The sequence below is a fragment of the Ruditapes philippinarum genome, unplaced genomic scaffold, assembly GCF_026571515.1.
Source record: "Ruditapes philippinarum isolate M1 unplaced genomic scaffold, ASM2657151v2 ctg635_1_1_1_1, whole genome shotgun sequence".
NCBI lineage: Eukaryota > Metazoa > Mollusca > Bivalvia > Venerida > Veneridae > Ruditapes > Ruditapes philippinarum.
Genome location: NW_026852468.1, coordinates 694,346 through 710,736, shown reverse-complemented (window position 1 = coordinate 710,736; position 16,391 = coordinate 694,346). Strand labels below are relative to the sequence as shown.

The 16,391-nt window shown below is 32.5% G+C and overlaps 2 protein-coding genes across 4 annotated transcripts in view; one reads left to right on the top strand and one right to left on the bottom strand.

The window, feature by feature from the left end:
- Positions 1–9,226, bottom strand: part of LOC132713957 (thioredoxin-related transmembrane protein 1-like) — a 24,941-nt gene extending 15,715 nt beyond the window's left edge. Inside the window, exon 1 of the mRNA XM_060696696.1 lies at positions 9,055–9,226. Within this exon, the coding sequence (XP_060552679.1) occupies positions 9,055–9,200 (146 nt within the window). The 5' untranslated portion in view covers positions 9,201–9,226. The remainder of the gene's footprint in view (positions 1–9,054) is intronic.
- Positions 1–16,391, top strand: part of LOC132713951 (carbohydrate sulfotransferase 11-like) — a 26,754-nt gene extending 10,363 nt beyond the window's left edge. The window contains exons 2-7 of one of the 3 annotated variants that reach the window (XM_060696682.1): positions 10,476–10,519; positions 11,256–11,351; positions 11,796–12,071; positions 13,112–13,206; positions 13,726–13,868; positions 14,882–16,391. In XM_060696682.1, the coding sequence (XP_060552665.1) occupies positions 13,122–13,206; positions 13,726–13,868; positions 14,882–15,775 (1,122 nt within the window). In that variant the 5' untranslated portion in view covers positions 10,476–10,519; positions 11,256–11,351; positions 11,796–12,071; positions 13,112–13,121 and the 3' untranslated portion in view covers positions 15,776–16,391. Of the gene's footprint in view, positions 1–10,475; positions 10,643–11,255; positions 11,352–11,795; positions 12,072–13,111; positions 13,207–13,725; positions 13,869–14,881 lie in introns of all 3 variants that reach the window. The other 2 variants (XM_060696661.1, XM_060696672.1) reach the window with 2 other exon arrangements.

Genomic DNA, 16,391 nt, shown 5'->3' with positions numbered 1-16,391 from the left:
TGAAAAGTGCCGTACGGCTAGCCAATACAGCGTGTCCTTGCTAGTCGTACGTGACTCACGTACGGCTAAAACTTTTGGCTAGCCGTACGGGCCCGTACGCTAGCCACTTCCATTATAAAAACCCTACTAAAACGTGTTCTTAATAGTACATATAATTAAATTTTTGCAGTTTGATTCTGACTTTCAAATTTAAAGGTGTGAACATATGTTATAATTGATGTACACATGTCAAAAATATAAGCAACTCTTTTGAAAAGTAAATTGTTAACATGTCTGTCAACGTATGATGCTGCGCATCGTAATCGTAGCCTAATATTAATTGCAGGCAAACATTTTTATTGGCTGCTCAAAAATCTAATTTGCATAATTTATTCACACAATTGCTGGTTCTTACTACTTATGTCTAATACTGCGCATTGTCCATTTTAATTGTTCCTAATTTGCACCAAATGCTCCTGTCACACTGTATATGTGACTGTGACACTGTGTACTGACGATTTTTATTGCTCCTTGTATGCCTCTGTGCCGACAGACCTTTTGCACACCGTACAATCAAATGGGCAGACAGCTGCACCAGTATATACATGTCGGCGCGGGGAATACAATTGACGTACGGTAAGTATTCATCTACTTTTAACATATCCCAACTGTGTTCGAGTAAATCAATGTTATGGATTCATGGTCAACATCCAAAGGGACATGCTAACAAATTTCTGGCCCTGTGCAAGCTTTACTTCACGTGAATTTTGACTGAAAATAACCACACTATCCGATGAGATGCGGTATTTTTAGTTTAAAGTCACAAAAACTTATATTTTCTCATGATAACAAACCCTTTTTTCATACGATTCGTAAACGTCAACATTTCGTCATTAGATATTCCAAACCATACCTTCAAAAAAGCTTTTCTGTTAAAGTTATAAGGTATTTAAGTTTGAGTGTCATCAAAATTTTAGTAACGTCATCAGCTGTTCCCCTTTTTTTAATGATAACATCGACAGCAATTCGTCGGCAAGAATGAATAACGCTGAAAGCCGTTCAAAGAAACAATTTTCAGCGCTTTTGTGCTACAGTAACTAGGAAAGAGTAAATTTTTTTGCTCGTTTAAAATATTACTTTATTCATGATACTTTCTAATTATATTATTTTTATTATTAATTTATATTATTTGTTTTATATGTTTTCTTTTATATGTTGCCATGCAGTAAATGGCTGTGTAACCCGAGATGTCTGCCATATAAAATGATTTATTTAAAACATAAAAGTTTAAATAATTTTTAAGAATGATTATTATTTCTATTGCACTATACATTAAAACAGATTTTAAGGATAAAAAACAACATGTTTTTCCGTATTCAATATATGGATGGATGGATGGATGGACGGACGGACGTATGTATGTATGTATATGTTTTTGTGTGTATGCGCGTGTGCGTGCGTGTTTGCACTTATGTGTATGTGTGTGTGCGTGCGTATGCATGTGTATTTGTCTGTGCGTGTAGTATGTGAGTGTTTTGTGCGTATTTATGATTTTTTGTCTGTGCGTTCATGTAATTGCTTTATGAGAGTGTAATTTTTACGTGCATGTGTGTGTGTTTACAAGGTTGACTGCATACATATGGTACCATAAATTCATCCATCCGTCAATCCAACCATTTTTATTTGTTTGGGTCGTCAAACCAAACAAATAATGGTAGCGAAATTTCAGAGCCTAATGCTGTTAATTGCAAATGCCTAAAGTAGTCCACTATTTTGAAGCGGTTACTTCCCTTTATACGTAACGCCGAAAAATTCAGGGGGGATCAATGCGTAAAGATTGTCAAATGACAGGCGCATTAATTTTCAAACAAAGTAGTTCCCGCATGGTCGAAGATTTCTAATATTGTTTCATTCTTTATAGATTTACATGCTTACAGAAGCTCCATGATTATTTACATCTGTGTTAAACAACAGGTTTAGCGTCAAATAATAAGTTACAAACCCTTATTTAGAATAATATGGTTTTCTTCAAGCCATTTAAATAAAACTTTACCGTGGCCGAGGGGTTTGCAAGCTCGCGTAAGAATCGAGAGGTCTGGAGTTCAAATCCCAGTGGAGGCAACTCTTTTTTTAAGTCAATTTGACTATCAGTGTTGCAAGTAGTCTTATAGCCAAATTATTACAGTTAAAACACTGGAAAGCATTGGTGGCACTATACAAAAACAAATTGGTTTATTATCTCACAATCTTCACCTTTCTGTCATTCTGAGACCCAAACAAATTCAGCGACTTCTGTGCTTTGATTATATCATTCGATGATATGATGAAGTTAATTACTGCAATTATGACACATTGTGTTTTTGACTTTTCAGAATTTATAAGGGAGAAAAAGATACAGCAATGGATACTTATAACATTGACATTTTTAATATTCCAAGACATCATTAAGCATTTGGTGGAAACACATCCGCTGAACTGCCTGAAATATAGAGAATATGAGTTAAACAGTGTCACTGGTGTATCGGGGTATGGAACTAAAGACAAATTCACATGCATACGCACGCACACACATATACTCATAAGTGCAAACACGCACGCACATGCGCATACACACAAAATATATACATACATACATACATACATACATACATACGTACGTACGTACGTACGTACGTACGTACGTACGTACGTACGTCCGTCCGTCCGTCCGTCCGTCCGTCCGTCCGTCCATACATCCATCCATCCATCCATCCATCAATATATTGAATACGGAAAAACATGTTGATTTTGATCCTTAAAATCTGATTTAATTTATAGTGCAATAGAAATAATAATCATTCTTAAAAATTATTTATTTTTTTTGTTTTAAATAAATCATTTTATGTGGCAGACATCTCGGGTTACACAGCCATTTACTGCACGGGACATGTCTACTATATGCCATTATTTATAATAACACTGACTTGATGGATGCCTTTATTTATTATAAAGTGTATTCGTATTAAGCGTTAAATTTGCCTTTACTTTCTTTGAATTTAATATTTCAGAAACATATTAATAGATCTTGCTACCTTTTTATATTGAAATACAGTGCGGTAAATGGAGATAAAGGCCATATAATAGAAAGTAATAATAAAAATAATATAATTAGAAAGTATCATGAATAAAGTAATATTTTAAATGAGCAAAAATTTTTTACTCTTTCCTAGTTACTGTAGCACAAAAGCGCTGAAAATTGTTTCTTTGAACGGCTTTCAGCGTTATTCATTCTTGCCGATGAATTGCTGTCGATGTTATCATTAAAAAGAGTCGAACAGCTGATGACGTTACTAAAATTTTGATGACACTCAAACTTAAATACCTTATAACTTTAACAGAAAAGCTTTTTTGAAGGTATGGTTTGGAATATTTAATGACGAAATGTTGACGTTTACGAATCGTATGATAAAAGGATTTATTATCATGAGAAAATATAAGTTTTTGTGACTTTAAACTAAAACACAGCATCACATTGGATAGTGTGGTTATTTTCAGTCAAAATTCACGTGAAGTAAAGCTTGCACAGGGCCAGAAATTTGTTAGCATGTCCCTTAGGATGTTGACTGTGAATCCATAACATTGATTTACTCGAACACAGTTGGGATATGTTAAAAATAGATGAATACTTACCGTACGTCAATTGTATTCCCCGCGCCGACATGTATATACTCGTACAGCTGTGGACGCTGGAACAGCTGTCTGCCCATTTGATTGTACGGTGTGTTTTGATCATGCACAATGTTTCCCTGATTGGTTAACCACCCTTGTCAAATATTCTAATGACGAAATAGACATCTATTTTTTACGCTTCATCAGTGAACTGAATGACCTTAGGGGGAATTAGGTTCCACACCTGTCAAATTATACTGTAGTAAATTACAGCACGTCATAAAATAGCAACACATTTTTTTCAGTTACCAATAATCATTTTAAATATTAAGTAGATTTATGATTTTTTGTTTTATTGGATTAAATTTACGGTAGTAGAAATGCGTATCTGTCGGGGAAAGGAATTTGGTAAGTAGATAACGTGGAAAAAAGCTTTAGGGAACTGGATAAACCCGAGAATATGCGTAATTATAGGGGAATGGGCAACCTGTTGCTGTTGGTACCAGTTTTGACTGGGTGCCTAAATAACCTAACGGACAGTTTTGTTTTCATACGATATTAGTCTGGCTGCCGATTTTCCTGCGCCTTTCTCATTTTTAGCGTCAAGCGGAAAATCGCGTCCTCAGCATATTGGATTTAGTTGATATTTTACCTGAAAAAAAGATACATGACCGGCGATGTACCCTATTTGGACAGCTTGTCTAGCGAAAATTAAGTACAAAATAAAAGGATATATCGTCAAATTGAAGAAGTTTCTCATAGTACCCAAATTAAATTTATGGTTTATCTTTGAAAATTAAGCAGTCATTGCTTAAATCATGTGGTGGGATCATCAGCAAGCTTGAATATCGGACAAATGATAATTAATGTCGCGGCGTCTTCAATTAATTAATTAAATTAATGTCGCGGCGTCTTCAATTAATTAATTAAAGCAATTCAGTTCCATATGATGTTTTCATAAATAATATATAATGTACGCAATAAAATTAATAAGTTCTTCATCAAGATATATTTCAGTTGTACCAGCGTGTACACCTATACCGGAAGTGGGTATAACACGTCACAATCTCGGTCTCGTCTGTCTCGCGAGAATGACAGAACGCCAAAATGGCGGCGCCCATGAACTTATTTCTCAAGTAAAAAATAGTGTCTTAAAACACGAATTTCTCTCTTATAGGATTGATGTCAATAGGAAAACTGTCATGGTTCCTCTTTTTAAATGATGAATATTTATATTAGACAGACATCAATCCATCCATTCCTATTCCTTTAAGTTTTTCTTAGTCATATCACCAATGCATTTCTGCTATTTAAATAAGTAAATTTATTTCATAAATATTTAGACAATATAAAAACATTATTATTAATACTAAGTAACTCAAATTAAACAATCAAAACACCTGTAACTTGAGAAGGTCTCTACTAAATGATATTGGGAATAACTAAAACTTGCTTGGTTTCTAGATTAGGCAATAGCATATCAATGTGGAAATGTACATGTATCTCTTATAGTTTTAGAGTTATGTCCATGACAAAGTTCAAAGTGTAAAAATAAACAAAGGGCAATAATTCAAAAATTAGGCAAGGCAGAGTTACGGTTCTTGTGCACTGCACACCTACTCAATGAGATATATCTACCTACAAAGTTTCATGTTGATACCTCTTATAATTTTAGAGTTATGTCCCGGACAAAGTTCAAACTCAAAGTGTAAAATGAACAAAGGGCAATAACTCCAAAAAATGGCAAGACAGAGTTACGGTTCATGTGCACTGCACACCTACTCAATGAGATATATCTACCTACAAAGTTTCATGTTGATACCTCTTTTAGTTTTAGAGTTATGTCCCAGACAAGAAAAGCGATTTTTAAAACTACGGTCCCATGTAAACAGAAAATTTGCTTACACATTGCAGGAATAGTCTGATTTTATTGATCTGCCAATTATGAATACATTTGAGCAATCAATTAAATAGTCGATCCCATTTCGGTTCTGGCTGTGAAGTTTACAAGAACTTACATGGACCTCATAATTAAGGTTTTGAAAGTCGCGTCAACTTAATAAATAGTTTGTTGTCACATCTGCAATAGCATAGTACGTTATTAAAGTGATTGCCTGATATATGAGATGTTTGTAGTTTGATCTCTATTGTTGCTATTGTTTTGACAGTTAACACCTCTTTTTTTTATTTTTGCTGTATATTTTTAAAGAAATGGCCAAGTATTGGCAAAATTGTCTACATGGTTATGATGCAACTTTGTCTTGATTTGTATTGTGTTTTATTGCATTGAAATGACATTAATTGATTTTTTATATAAATGAATTTTAATAACTAATTTAACCATGCTATTTTAAGAGTATAGACTTTACTAAAATGAGAACAAACATATTAAAAACAAACTAACAAGAATAGAAACTAGAAACCTTAATGGCGTAGTTTACCCTAATTAATGCCCTATAATTTAAAGCTTAGTAAAATTTTCACACAAATAAAATCACATCTTACTGCATATTATTAGTATATAAGATTATATATTAAGATTAATATATTGTATGTACTGATCGTATCATCACTCATTGAGTATGCAATCAGGGTCTTTCAAATAGAATGGTCTGGAAACACGCAATGTAAACCCTTCTCGCTACAATTAAACATGTCTCGGTATAAATCAGTATAGTTTACTATACGCAAATTATGTAACTGATAAAGAAAAGGGCGAATATTAAATACAAGAGCAAAAATGAAAATTTTAATGACATGATGTTATTTAAAAATCTTTAAACTTTCGAAAAAAAAGATAAATATTTTAGGAAATGATGTTTTTAAAGCCATCTTTGTTAAAAAAAACCAGATTGTTTGTTCACAATATTTGCCGATAATCGGCGCCATTTTGAAAATGCACCAAATTAAACATCAAATATTTGCAAATAACATCGTGAAATATTATATTATTTTTACATGATACAATCGTATCATAAAGATGTTATTAAATCTAATAACATCTTTTCTCTGTAAAATCAATTTCTATTTTGTCATTTAACAATGCATAAATTAAAAAAAAGCTCATGAAACTCGGACCTATTTTCAAATATGAGCAGTAGATTTTTACCTTGACACCAGGAGCGAAAAATTTCTAGTTTCATTGCAAATCTATAAAATTGTTACTTTTAAAGTAAAAACTGATAATATAATGTAGTCATGAGTTAGTTTTTAGTATCCCCGTACAGCCTCTTTCCAATCAGCTAACAGATTTTTCTACAATAACTGACAGTGAAATTATATGTAAAAAAAAACTCTTTCAATTCTGCGAATATTACCATTTTAGCTAATAAATGCACCAACTTTTTAAAATTTTACCTGAATTATTATTATGAATTGAGGACAAATCATTACTGACCCATTTTCCTGTTCTTCAAAATTTCACAACCACTTTTCAATCAGTTAACAAAATATAAACTGCACCACACAAAAATTGTCATACAATGTTAAAATATAATCAGTTATGTATTATGGAGAAATTTTGACAAACTCAACTTCAGATAAATGGTAATAAACAATTTTAACCTAATAATAATGCCATTTTTCAATCTTGATATCTATTTGCAGTGGTAAAGCTGTCGTAATTGGGGTATGGATGTACATTTCAATTTGCATAACAGAGAAAGCATGTTCTTGAGAAATTTTTAGGATCTTAGGGTCTTAACAGGGCTCTCAGTAGGGTCAGAATTTCACGAGTCAAAGACTCTTTGGCCAAAATTTTCATGAGTCAAATCATTTTTTTCTAGTGTCACTTGACTACATGAATCATTTTTATGTTACAAAAATGACTGTATTGGAGGTCATTTTTGGAGATTCCAAAGTCTAAATTGACAGAAAAAATCCATAATTATAAATGTCTATACCTCCCCCCCCCCCTAAAAAAAAACCAAATAAAACAAAAAAATGAATTGCTGTGAAAGAATAAAATAAGCAGCAGCTTTTCTGATTAAATGTATAAAATATAAAAAAATCATCTTTACTGATATGCTTATCATATTGATTTTAAACATTAAAATGTACCTTGGAATATTTAATGGAAAAAGAAATAACAAATGCACAGGTACTCCAAGTAAATCAAAGACGTATTATAAAACTTTAAAAGCAATCAATAATTGACACCTCAAGTATGTAATTCTTATCAGTTGTGTAGAGCTATTTTTAGCACTGTCAAATTGCAGCCACTGAATTGTCACGCTTCAGTGCACAGGGTATAAACAATGCAGTGTGTAAAGCATTTTATACACGGCTTATACTGCCTGTTGACATTTTTAATGAGTGAGATTTGAACATATGTAGGATTTGATAGGTAATTAGGGGTGGATTAAAGGTAATTATTTTTGCATAGCTGAAAATCCCATGTGGCAAATTGACTCTTGAGCAGATTTTATCACGTGTCAATTTTGTGCATTTCCCGATTTTCACGAGTCAAAACCCGGATCCCCGTGTCAATCGAGAGCCCTGGGTCTATATGACTCCATTCTAGTGAAAGCTTACTGAAAAGTTATCAGAGAGAATGTTTTCCTTGGTTAAGTCAATAAGTGAATGTTACTTTACTGACGTATTACCTTTAAAATAAGAATTGTATGGTAAAACATGTACATATTAAAATAATAGCTTTCGAAGTGCAGTAGACATAATCATAATGACTTCATGATATTGAAACAGTTGTCCAACTTAATATCCATTTCCGCAGAATGACAAAAAACTGAGTCTGTAAGTCAATTATTTTTAGAAAATTATTGCGATTTGTAACTGGGTAAATAAAGGATTAGTGCAAAACATACATTTTACATATTTTGAACTAAAATGCTAGCATTTTCGTTTTTATCGCCATAATTGACATTGCTGCTAATAAATGTAGTCAAGGTGAATACAAGATGTGCTTACAGTTTGGTAACATGACAAATAAGGTCAAAAATAAAAAAAATTCTAGGGATGATTGAAAAGTGGTTGTGATTGAAAACTGGCAGTATGTGGATAATTTTTGGATTGATTTAACAAAACATTATCTTATAATTTGATTTTTGAATGGTGATGTGCTATTCCATATCACGGTCGGTAGATAACCCGTGACTCAACCGAGACAGCATTTTTCGTAAAATTGGTCTGTCTCCAGACCATTCTATTTGAAAGACCCTGATGCAATTGACACTGATTGACAAGACTTTATGACAAACAAGTTAATAAAATGGAACAATAACAGAACCGATTTTTCCGACTATTAATTGTCAAACTTTAAAAAAATACTATCTATCTTCCAAAATGGGTTTATCTAATATTTAACACCCTGACTTCCAAGTATGTTAAAAAAGATGTACTGTTCATACCCCACCCACAATATATTGCAGAAGATAATGTAAACAAAGCAGCATTTAAAATCATACATACAACTCGACCATCCATTCGCCTTGCAGAATATCTTGCCATGTGTCTTCTGTAAGTTGAATTGCTCTAGGTTGATAATTTGAACAATCAATTGAATAAAATGACGCGAAAAAGCAAAGAAAACTGAAAATGCATGTCAAACCCGCCATGTTGAAAACAGGAAGTAAAATATTGTGCCGTGCTTTACCGTACAAGTTTCGACATCCAATCAAATCCGCGACGTGACAAAAGCGGAATTTCACGACAATCTATACACGTGGATTATACCGGGTGGTTTACAAGATAATTGAATTATCAACTTATTGTCAGGTGTAACAACTTAAGTGTCAAACAGCAATAAAACAATAATGTATATTACCAATGCATATCTGTTATTGTATTGACAAACACTTTGAATTATTAAAAAGAAACGGTCATATATGTATGTCTTAATCTATATCTAGATCTATACTCATTATGTAATTTATGATACCTGAAAATTGCAATTTTGATCATAGCTGGGACAAAAAGATACATTATCTTCTGTCCCAGATCATAGCTAGGCTTATCTGAGCTAAAACAAAATTTATGAGGCCTAATTAATGTCTTCGGAATGAAAATGAAACAGAAATTTTTATTGACCATATAATACGAGACCAGGGGCATATAACTTTTTATTATATGATCTAAATATTTATTTGTTCTTTATGGCATATTTCTTGATTAAAATATCATTATTTACTATTATAATTAAAGGCTACACCGCAATGATGAGTATAAACTTGAATTATTTTTGTATGCGCAGCGTTCGCGTAGTCGTTGCACGCCTTACACGTGCGTCTTGTTTTCCCGCGTTTCAGGGAGGCAAAATTTGTACATGTACATGTAAGGTTTTACTTTTCATATAATAAAACAATTATTGACCAGTGAGCCATTGAATATAATTATGTGATATTCACCGGCAGAAAGTCATATTGACCTCGGCGTTATGAATATCACATCATATTCAATGGCTCACTAGTCAATAATTGTAAAATATAACACAACATAGTACTTATGCACTTCCGATTTCTTCTTTATACATATTCATCATGTGTCATATGAATATGACTTTGATCTGGACCCTCCATAAGAAAATGGAAACTGCTTGTTAAATTATTGCTTCTGGTGCCTTTTAGGTGCACAATTAAAATTCAAGTTTCTTCATAGAAGCTGTGGTTTTAATCTAGTCGATCTCTGAAAAGAAATTCATATAAAATGGGAGATAATGATGCAATTTACCGCGCGCAAAACACACACACAAACGCCACACACGCACGCACGCACGCGCGCACGCCAGAAAAGTTCAAAACGCATGCAAGAATCTTAATTAATGTTAGTTTTTCTTTGAATTCGGGAATCGCCATTCGTTACATAATTCAAGATAGACGTTTCTACATTTTCAGGCGCCTCGTCCAGCTTGACAGTTGTGTACTTGTCCAATAGATCGGTTAGCACATACTTCACCCCTACTAAACAGTGGCTATTTCACATTTTGGTTAGCCTTTTAAATAAGAGCACTCGACACTTCTAGTCCGTTTTAGAGACATCGACCAAAACAAAGCTGAAAAAGGTAAAGATATTCGTTTTTAAAGAATTTTTTTTTCAGAAATCGAAGAATGCTATGCCATGTAGAACATTTTGCTCATCATGTTGGATGCAGTTTCTATATGAAATATTCCAGAAGGTCGTTGCTAGAACTTGTGCCAAATATTGACTTTTGTGTTTTCGTTCACGAGAAGACATATTTTGAGTGATTTGTCTACCATGAAGTTAATGTTTATTCATTTAATCTTGCATACAACTTTCTTCCAACCTCTCCTTTGGCTCAACACAAAAATACTTTAAAGAGCTTTGCTAAAAATATAATACTATGTGATCGAACCATTGCCATCGGCATTGTGAAAGATCCCTTGCATATGTAAACGTAAAGGAGACAACACGACCTTTCATTGATGATAGCGTGGAATTATGGCGATTAATATGGATGAATAGACTAAATGAGAATCTCCAAATTAATTGAGATAAAATCGACATACATGTAATTCCAAAATATTGGCCCTTATTGACTGGTCACGTTGTTTCCGTTACATATGAAAGGGCCTTTTCACAAATCATGCCAAGAATTGCACAAAGACATCGATTTTCAACTTATGTGTAGTTCTGAGTATATTTCTTTATTACAGAAAGCCACTTTGGATTTATCAGAGCATAGTTCAGCCACCGTATGGTTCCGGTGCAAGCTTTCGAGCAATTTACCAGTATTAGATGTCTTTACTTCCGTAAGGAACTCACTGCTAGTTACTTCTATAAATGCCAGAGTAGTGGTACAGTACGAATGACCGTAGAAAGGATTTTATGATTAACCACAACGGAAGTAATATGCACCGTCCGGGAATCGAACCCAGGTCGTCCGATTCACTGTCCAACTCTCTATCACAGACTTTTCTTAGAGATAAATATAGCTCTGTGGCTCAGATCAAATTAGGGTATTTCAAAATTGACTAAATCAACGAAAAGGGTAGTACTTGGGTCTGCCAATAGACTTGAAGTAATCATATTAAGGTTGTGAGGCTAGAAAATAGTTCTATAGAAATTTGATATGCCCAAATAGAAGTTAATCCAAGTTTGATGGTCATATTTTAATATTATTATTTTTTTTTGCATCTGTGTAGTTTCTGTGTTTTATCTAGTAATATTACAAGTTGTTTGCGTTAATTTTTCAGGACCTCATTTCTGGGCGGAAGGATATTAACTATGAACATCAGCAGACAGGATTTTTAAACTGGTCAATACAAATTGAAATCCTCTGAAGCACAAAGATGACTAACATAGTACATTTTCGGTGTAGTTTCCTTAAATAGTGTTTAATTTTAAAGTTGAAAACGATATATTTTTCAACATGGATTTTGGAGTCCAGAGTTTAGCCTTAAATATGGCTGATTTACTATAAAATATAGAGGATGAGCATTGAGTGAGACGACTTCAAAATATTTTTGATGGTATTATTTAAATATTATTATATAATACTGAGCTAGTCAATCGATAAAATTAAACAAAACAAAACAAAAAAGAGCATTTTTATAAAAAATAATATTTCATGAAGTTTGTAAGCGCATTTTACTAAAATCATATATACATGTATGATATTTACCAATCGACAATAAAACTAAAATGTCCCGAAATAAGCCGATAATGCTTACTAAATATATAAGTTTTGGATTAACATGATTGAACTTGAACGGTGGTAGGTTTCATGTATACATCGGTATAATAGATGGTCTTTATTAACCCTGTAACAATGGCTGTGTTAGTATGTAATGGCATACCATCAAGGCTATGCAGATAGTTATCGGACTTAATTAAAGAATAAATTTGAATCTAAGTTAACAAACCGCTTGCCAGCAAGAACATGTTAGTTTAAGCTTGTAATGGAATTAAAGAGAACATGTGAGTCAATTTGAATAATAATTGTTCAGTACTGTATTGATCTTCCGACTTAAATTCTTTTGTCATTAAATAAACATCATTCAGTTATGTATATTTTCGTTAAATTTACTTTATACTTTACGTTGCTTATTGTATATGCAGCTACATGTTCTCTCTTTATATCTGTCAGATACATCGATAAAGGTTTACAGCATGTTGCTAAGGTTACCAACAGCTAATACCAAATTTATAAAAAACGAAACTACATAAATATTAAAGGATTTTAAGAATTGTTTCAAGGTTAAAAGGTTTTTTATTAAAACAAACTATATATTTTTCAATGGAATATCATGACAGGAAGTGTAAAAAGGTAAATTATTTTGTAAAAGGTACTTATTTTGTAAATAGCCCGTGGTTAAGTTTTATAATACCTATCAAATTCGCAATCTTCCACAAAACAACATTTGGCAGTTCAACAGAACAGGTTTATACAAATATTTTGTTTACGATTTAATAGTTTTGTACAGTATCGAATATCCTTGAATTTATCTTAACATAAAATAAGCTGTACGATATGTTTATTGGTTAAATATATTATATTTTATATTTGCAGAACATCGATCATGGCTGTTTTAAGAAGACGCAAATTATTACTAGTCATTTGTACGGCATTTATCCTCGTTGTCATGGCAACTTTTGTCTTATACAGTAAGTTGGTCTTCATTAGACTTAACAAAGTGAAACTATATTTAATATGGACATCTTATAAATATATCTCATTACTTAAGTAATAACATCTATCATTTTCCATAGGATTTTCAATTAATATAAGTACGCTTGTATACATCATTTCTTAGAGATACTACAATTTATATATTATAGAAATGATTTCGTCATTATTACCAATTTCCAATTCTTATATTCTTCGCTGAGAACGAAGCGACAATTTCAGACTACAGCAAATTGTACTAGATTTTTATTTGTGTTTGTCTACGTACCTGGCTTATAATCATTACCCATAATCTAATTATTAATAAGTATTTATGATAGTCCTCTATAAGCGTAATTAATTAAAGGACAAAACAGGCATTTGATATCTTTCTGCACCAGTAAAGGTGAAAAGTCACCGTATGATTTTTACAGCGTCGCCTTGACTTGAAATCCAACAAAACAAAACAAATTAAACAATGTATAATATGTTTTAAGAAATATATCTGTGCATTATAGATACTAATCAAGACCAAAGATTATATGCAATAGAAGATGGTAAGAGTTTACACAATAACGTATACCATAATATCCGCAGTGAGGACAGGAAAGGGGACCTCTTTGACCAGTTGTTGAGTAGAGATTTTCTGCAATATGACGATGTAAGTACATAGATACTTGTTTTTTGCATACAATATGTAATTGACATGAACTTGCACTGTTTTTTTGAAAGTACATTTTTTTTTGCAATCAAGTTAATAATGAAATAATACAATTAAGCGATGAGTAACCATCCTCTTAATCTATATACATGTACTGATTGAAAGATAGTGTCTGTTATTATCCTGATTAAACATTATTTTATTTGCAAACAGGTATTCTGTATACCCAGGGTCTTTGTACTTTATTAGTCTCCTTATATTTTGTGCATACATACGCTTGAAGTACCTTAATTCTTACTTAAATTCAACAATTTTTTTTTAAAAGTCAGTATGGAAACGAAAGCCATATCCGGGGACTGAAGAATCCTTTGCATCTTAACATAATGAGTTCTTATTAATTGATGGCGATTAATGGCGATAAACTTGTGTAATAATTCAGTACCATATTATGAAAAATCACATTTTCCGGCGTTACCGCGAAGCACTATTCAAGTACATCGGCGTTACCTCATAAAAACAAATTGAATCACATTTTAGGAGCTTATTTTTAATTTTCGGTGTAACCAGAAGTTTAGTAAATGTCACTTGCGTACCAAAACTTGAAATTACACGGTATTATATGCGTTGTTGTACTTACAAGAGTCGACGAAAAGCCAAAATCGCACTCAAAACGGTGGCAAAGCCATAATTTTCACCAATGATCTTGAAGAGTAAACAATACCGTGGGAATAATCTTGATGAGGGTTAAAGAATAATGTCTTTGCAGTCGTATGCGGCTAGTCTTTTTTTTCAGTTTGGTTAAATAAAAAATGTATTGGCCAGTCTACTTACCCCGTTGGAAATCATGCTGGGTATCCGCCATTCATTGCACAATTCTTTCTGCGTTACTTTATGCACGAATCGTGCTTATTTTCACATTTCGGCGTCACTGGATATGGAGACGAAATTCACGAGCATATACTGATTTCGCTTTTTTTTTTTATCTCAAAAGCGTACTTGTTTGTAAATTTCAGACGCATGTGTCAAGTGTTGAGGAGAAGATGGTGATAAGAAAAAAGCAAGTAGAGACAGTATGTGCAATGATGAAAGAAAACAATGTTTCTCCGCCAAACCAGCTCCTTTTTCGTCATGAAGATCTCAAACATTTAATTGTTGATGATAACCACCAGATTTTATATTGCTTTCTACCAAAAGTTGCCAACACAAACTTCCGCCGTGTTTTTCTTGGTTTACAAGGAGTAGTGCCGAAATCAAATGTCGGAAACATCAGTGGATATGAAATATATTTCAAATACGATAAAACGTTTAAATATTTGAAATCATTTAAACCCCCTGATCAGTCAACATTACTACGAACTTACAAAAAATTCATCATTGTAAGAGATCCGTTGGAACGTCTTCTATCTGGATACAGAAATAAATTCTTTCATCCTAATAAAGGACATAAGGCAGAGTATCATGACAGAGTCACCGCATTTTACAGAAATCACCCCCACCTTATTCGCAGAAACAATGTTCGGACAGATTTCCGCTCTGGTGAACTTTCTTTCAGAGAATTTCTTTTATACATGACTGATGTGTATGAAGTCAATGAATATCTAAACGAGCATTTTGTGCCATCAAACCAGCTTTGTAACCCGTGTAACATACGTTATGACTATGTTGGGAAATACGAGTCATTAGAGACCGATGTTAAATATATTTTTGACCATTTAAACATAGATATTGACTTTCCGGGAAGGAATGACAACTATTCTTCTATTTCAACAAGTTCATTGGTAGAGGAGTATTATAAACCCATCCCTGAATGGTTACTACACAAAACATGGGATATTATCAAATTTGATTCTTTACTATTTGGTTTTCATTTACCGAAATGGTTCAGAGACAAGTTAAATGGAATTTGATATTTTGTCATTGTTTTAGAAAGCATAAAGACAGGACAAGTATGCTGGAGTTTTAACAAAATATAAAAATAGACGAGATGATGTTTACTTATTTTGCTTACGTTTTTATACATTTTTACCATACTATATCCACATATTTACAGTAATTACTGAATAAAGATTTAACAGAACAAATGCAGTCGTTTTTGATAAGAATAATTTTGCACATAATATTTGCAAACAAAAACCCTCAACATTCTTTAAGGCTTAATATACTTATTCCATTATTGTACTCGAGCAAGCCAACACACCTTTATAAAATCTGACTTGTTCTATATTTATTGTTTTGAAATGTTAGCGCGTGTAAAGAGAACATGAAATTCATGATCGGAACAAACTGATACTGATTTTATTTACTAAATTTCTTTGCAAGTCATATTATTGGGATAATAATAATTTCAAGCGCGTGAACTTTGTCGATTTTGCACAAAGACAACTTTACCATAATAATGCAAATGTGCACAAAAATCTTTCAATAATGAATGCAAATTACAAGGACAAAAAGATCAAACAGATAATTTCATACATTTGTATTGATTTTGATATTTTAATTTTTGTCGATGCATAAAGAAATCAC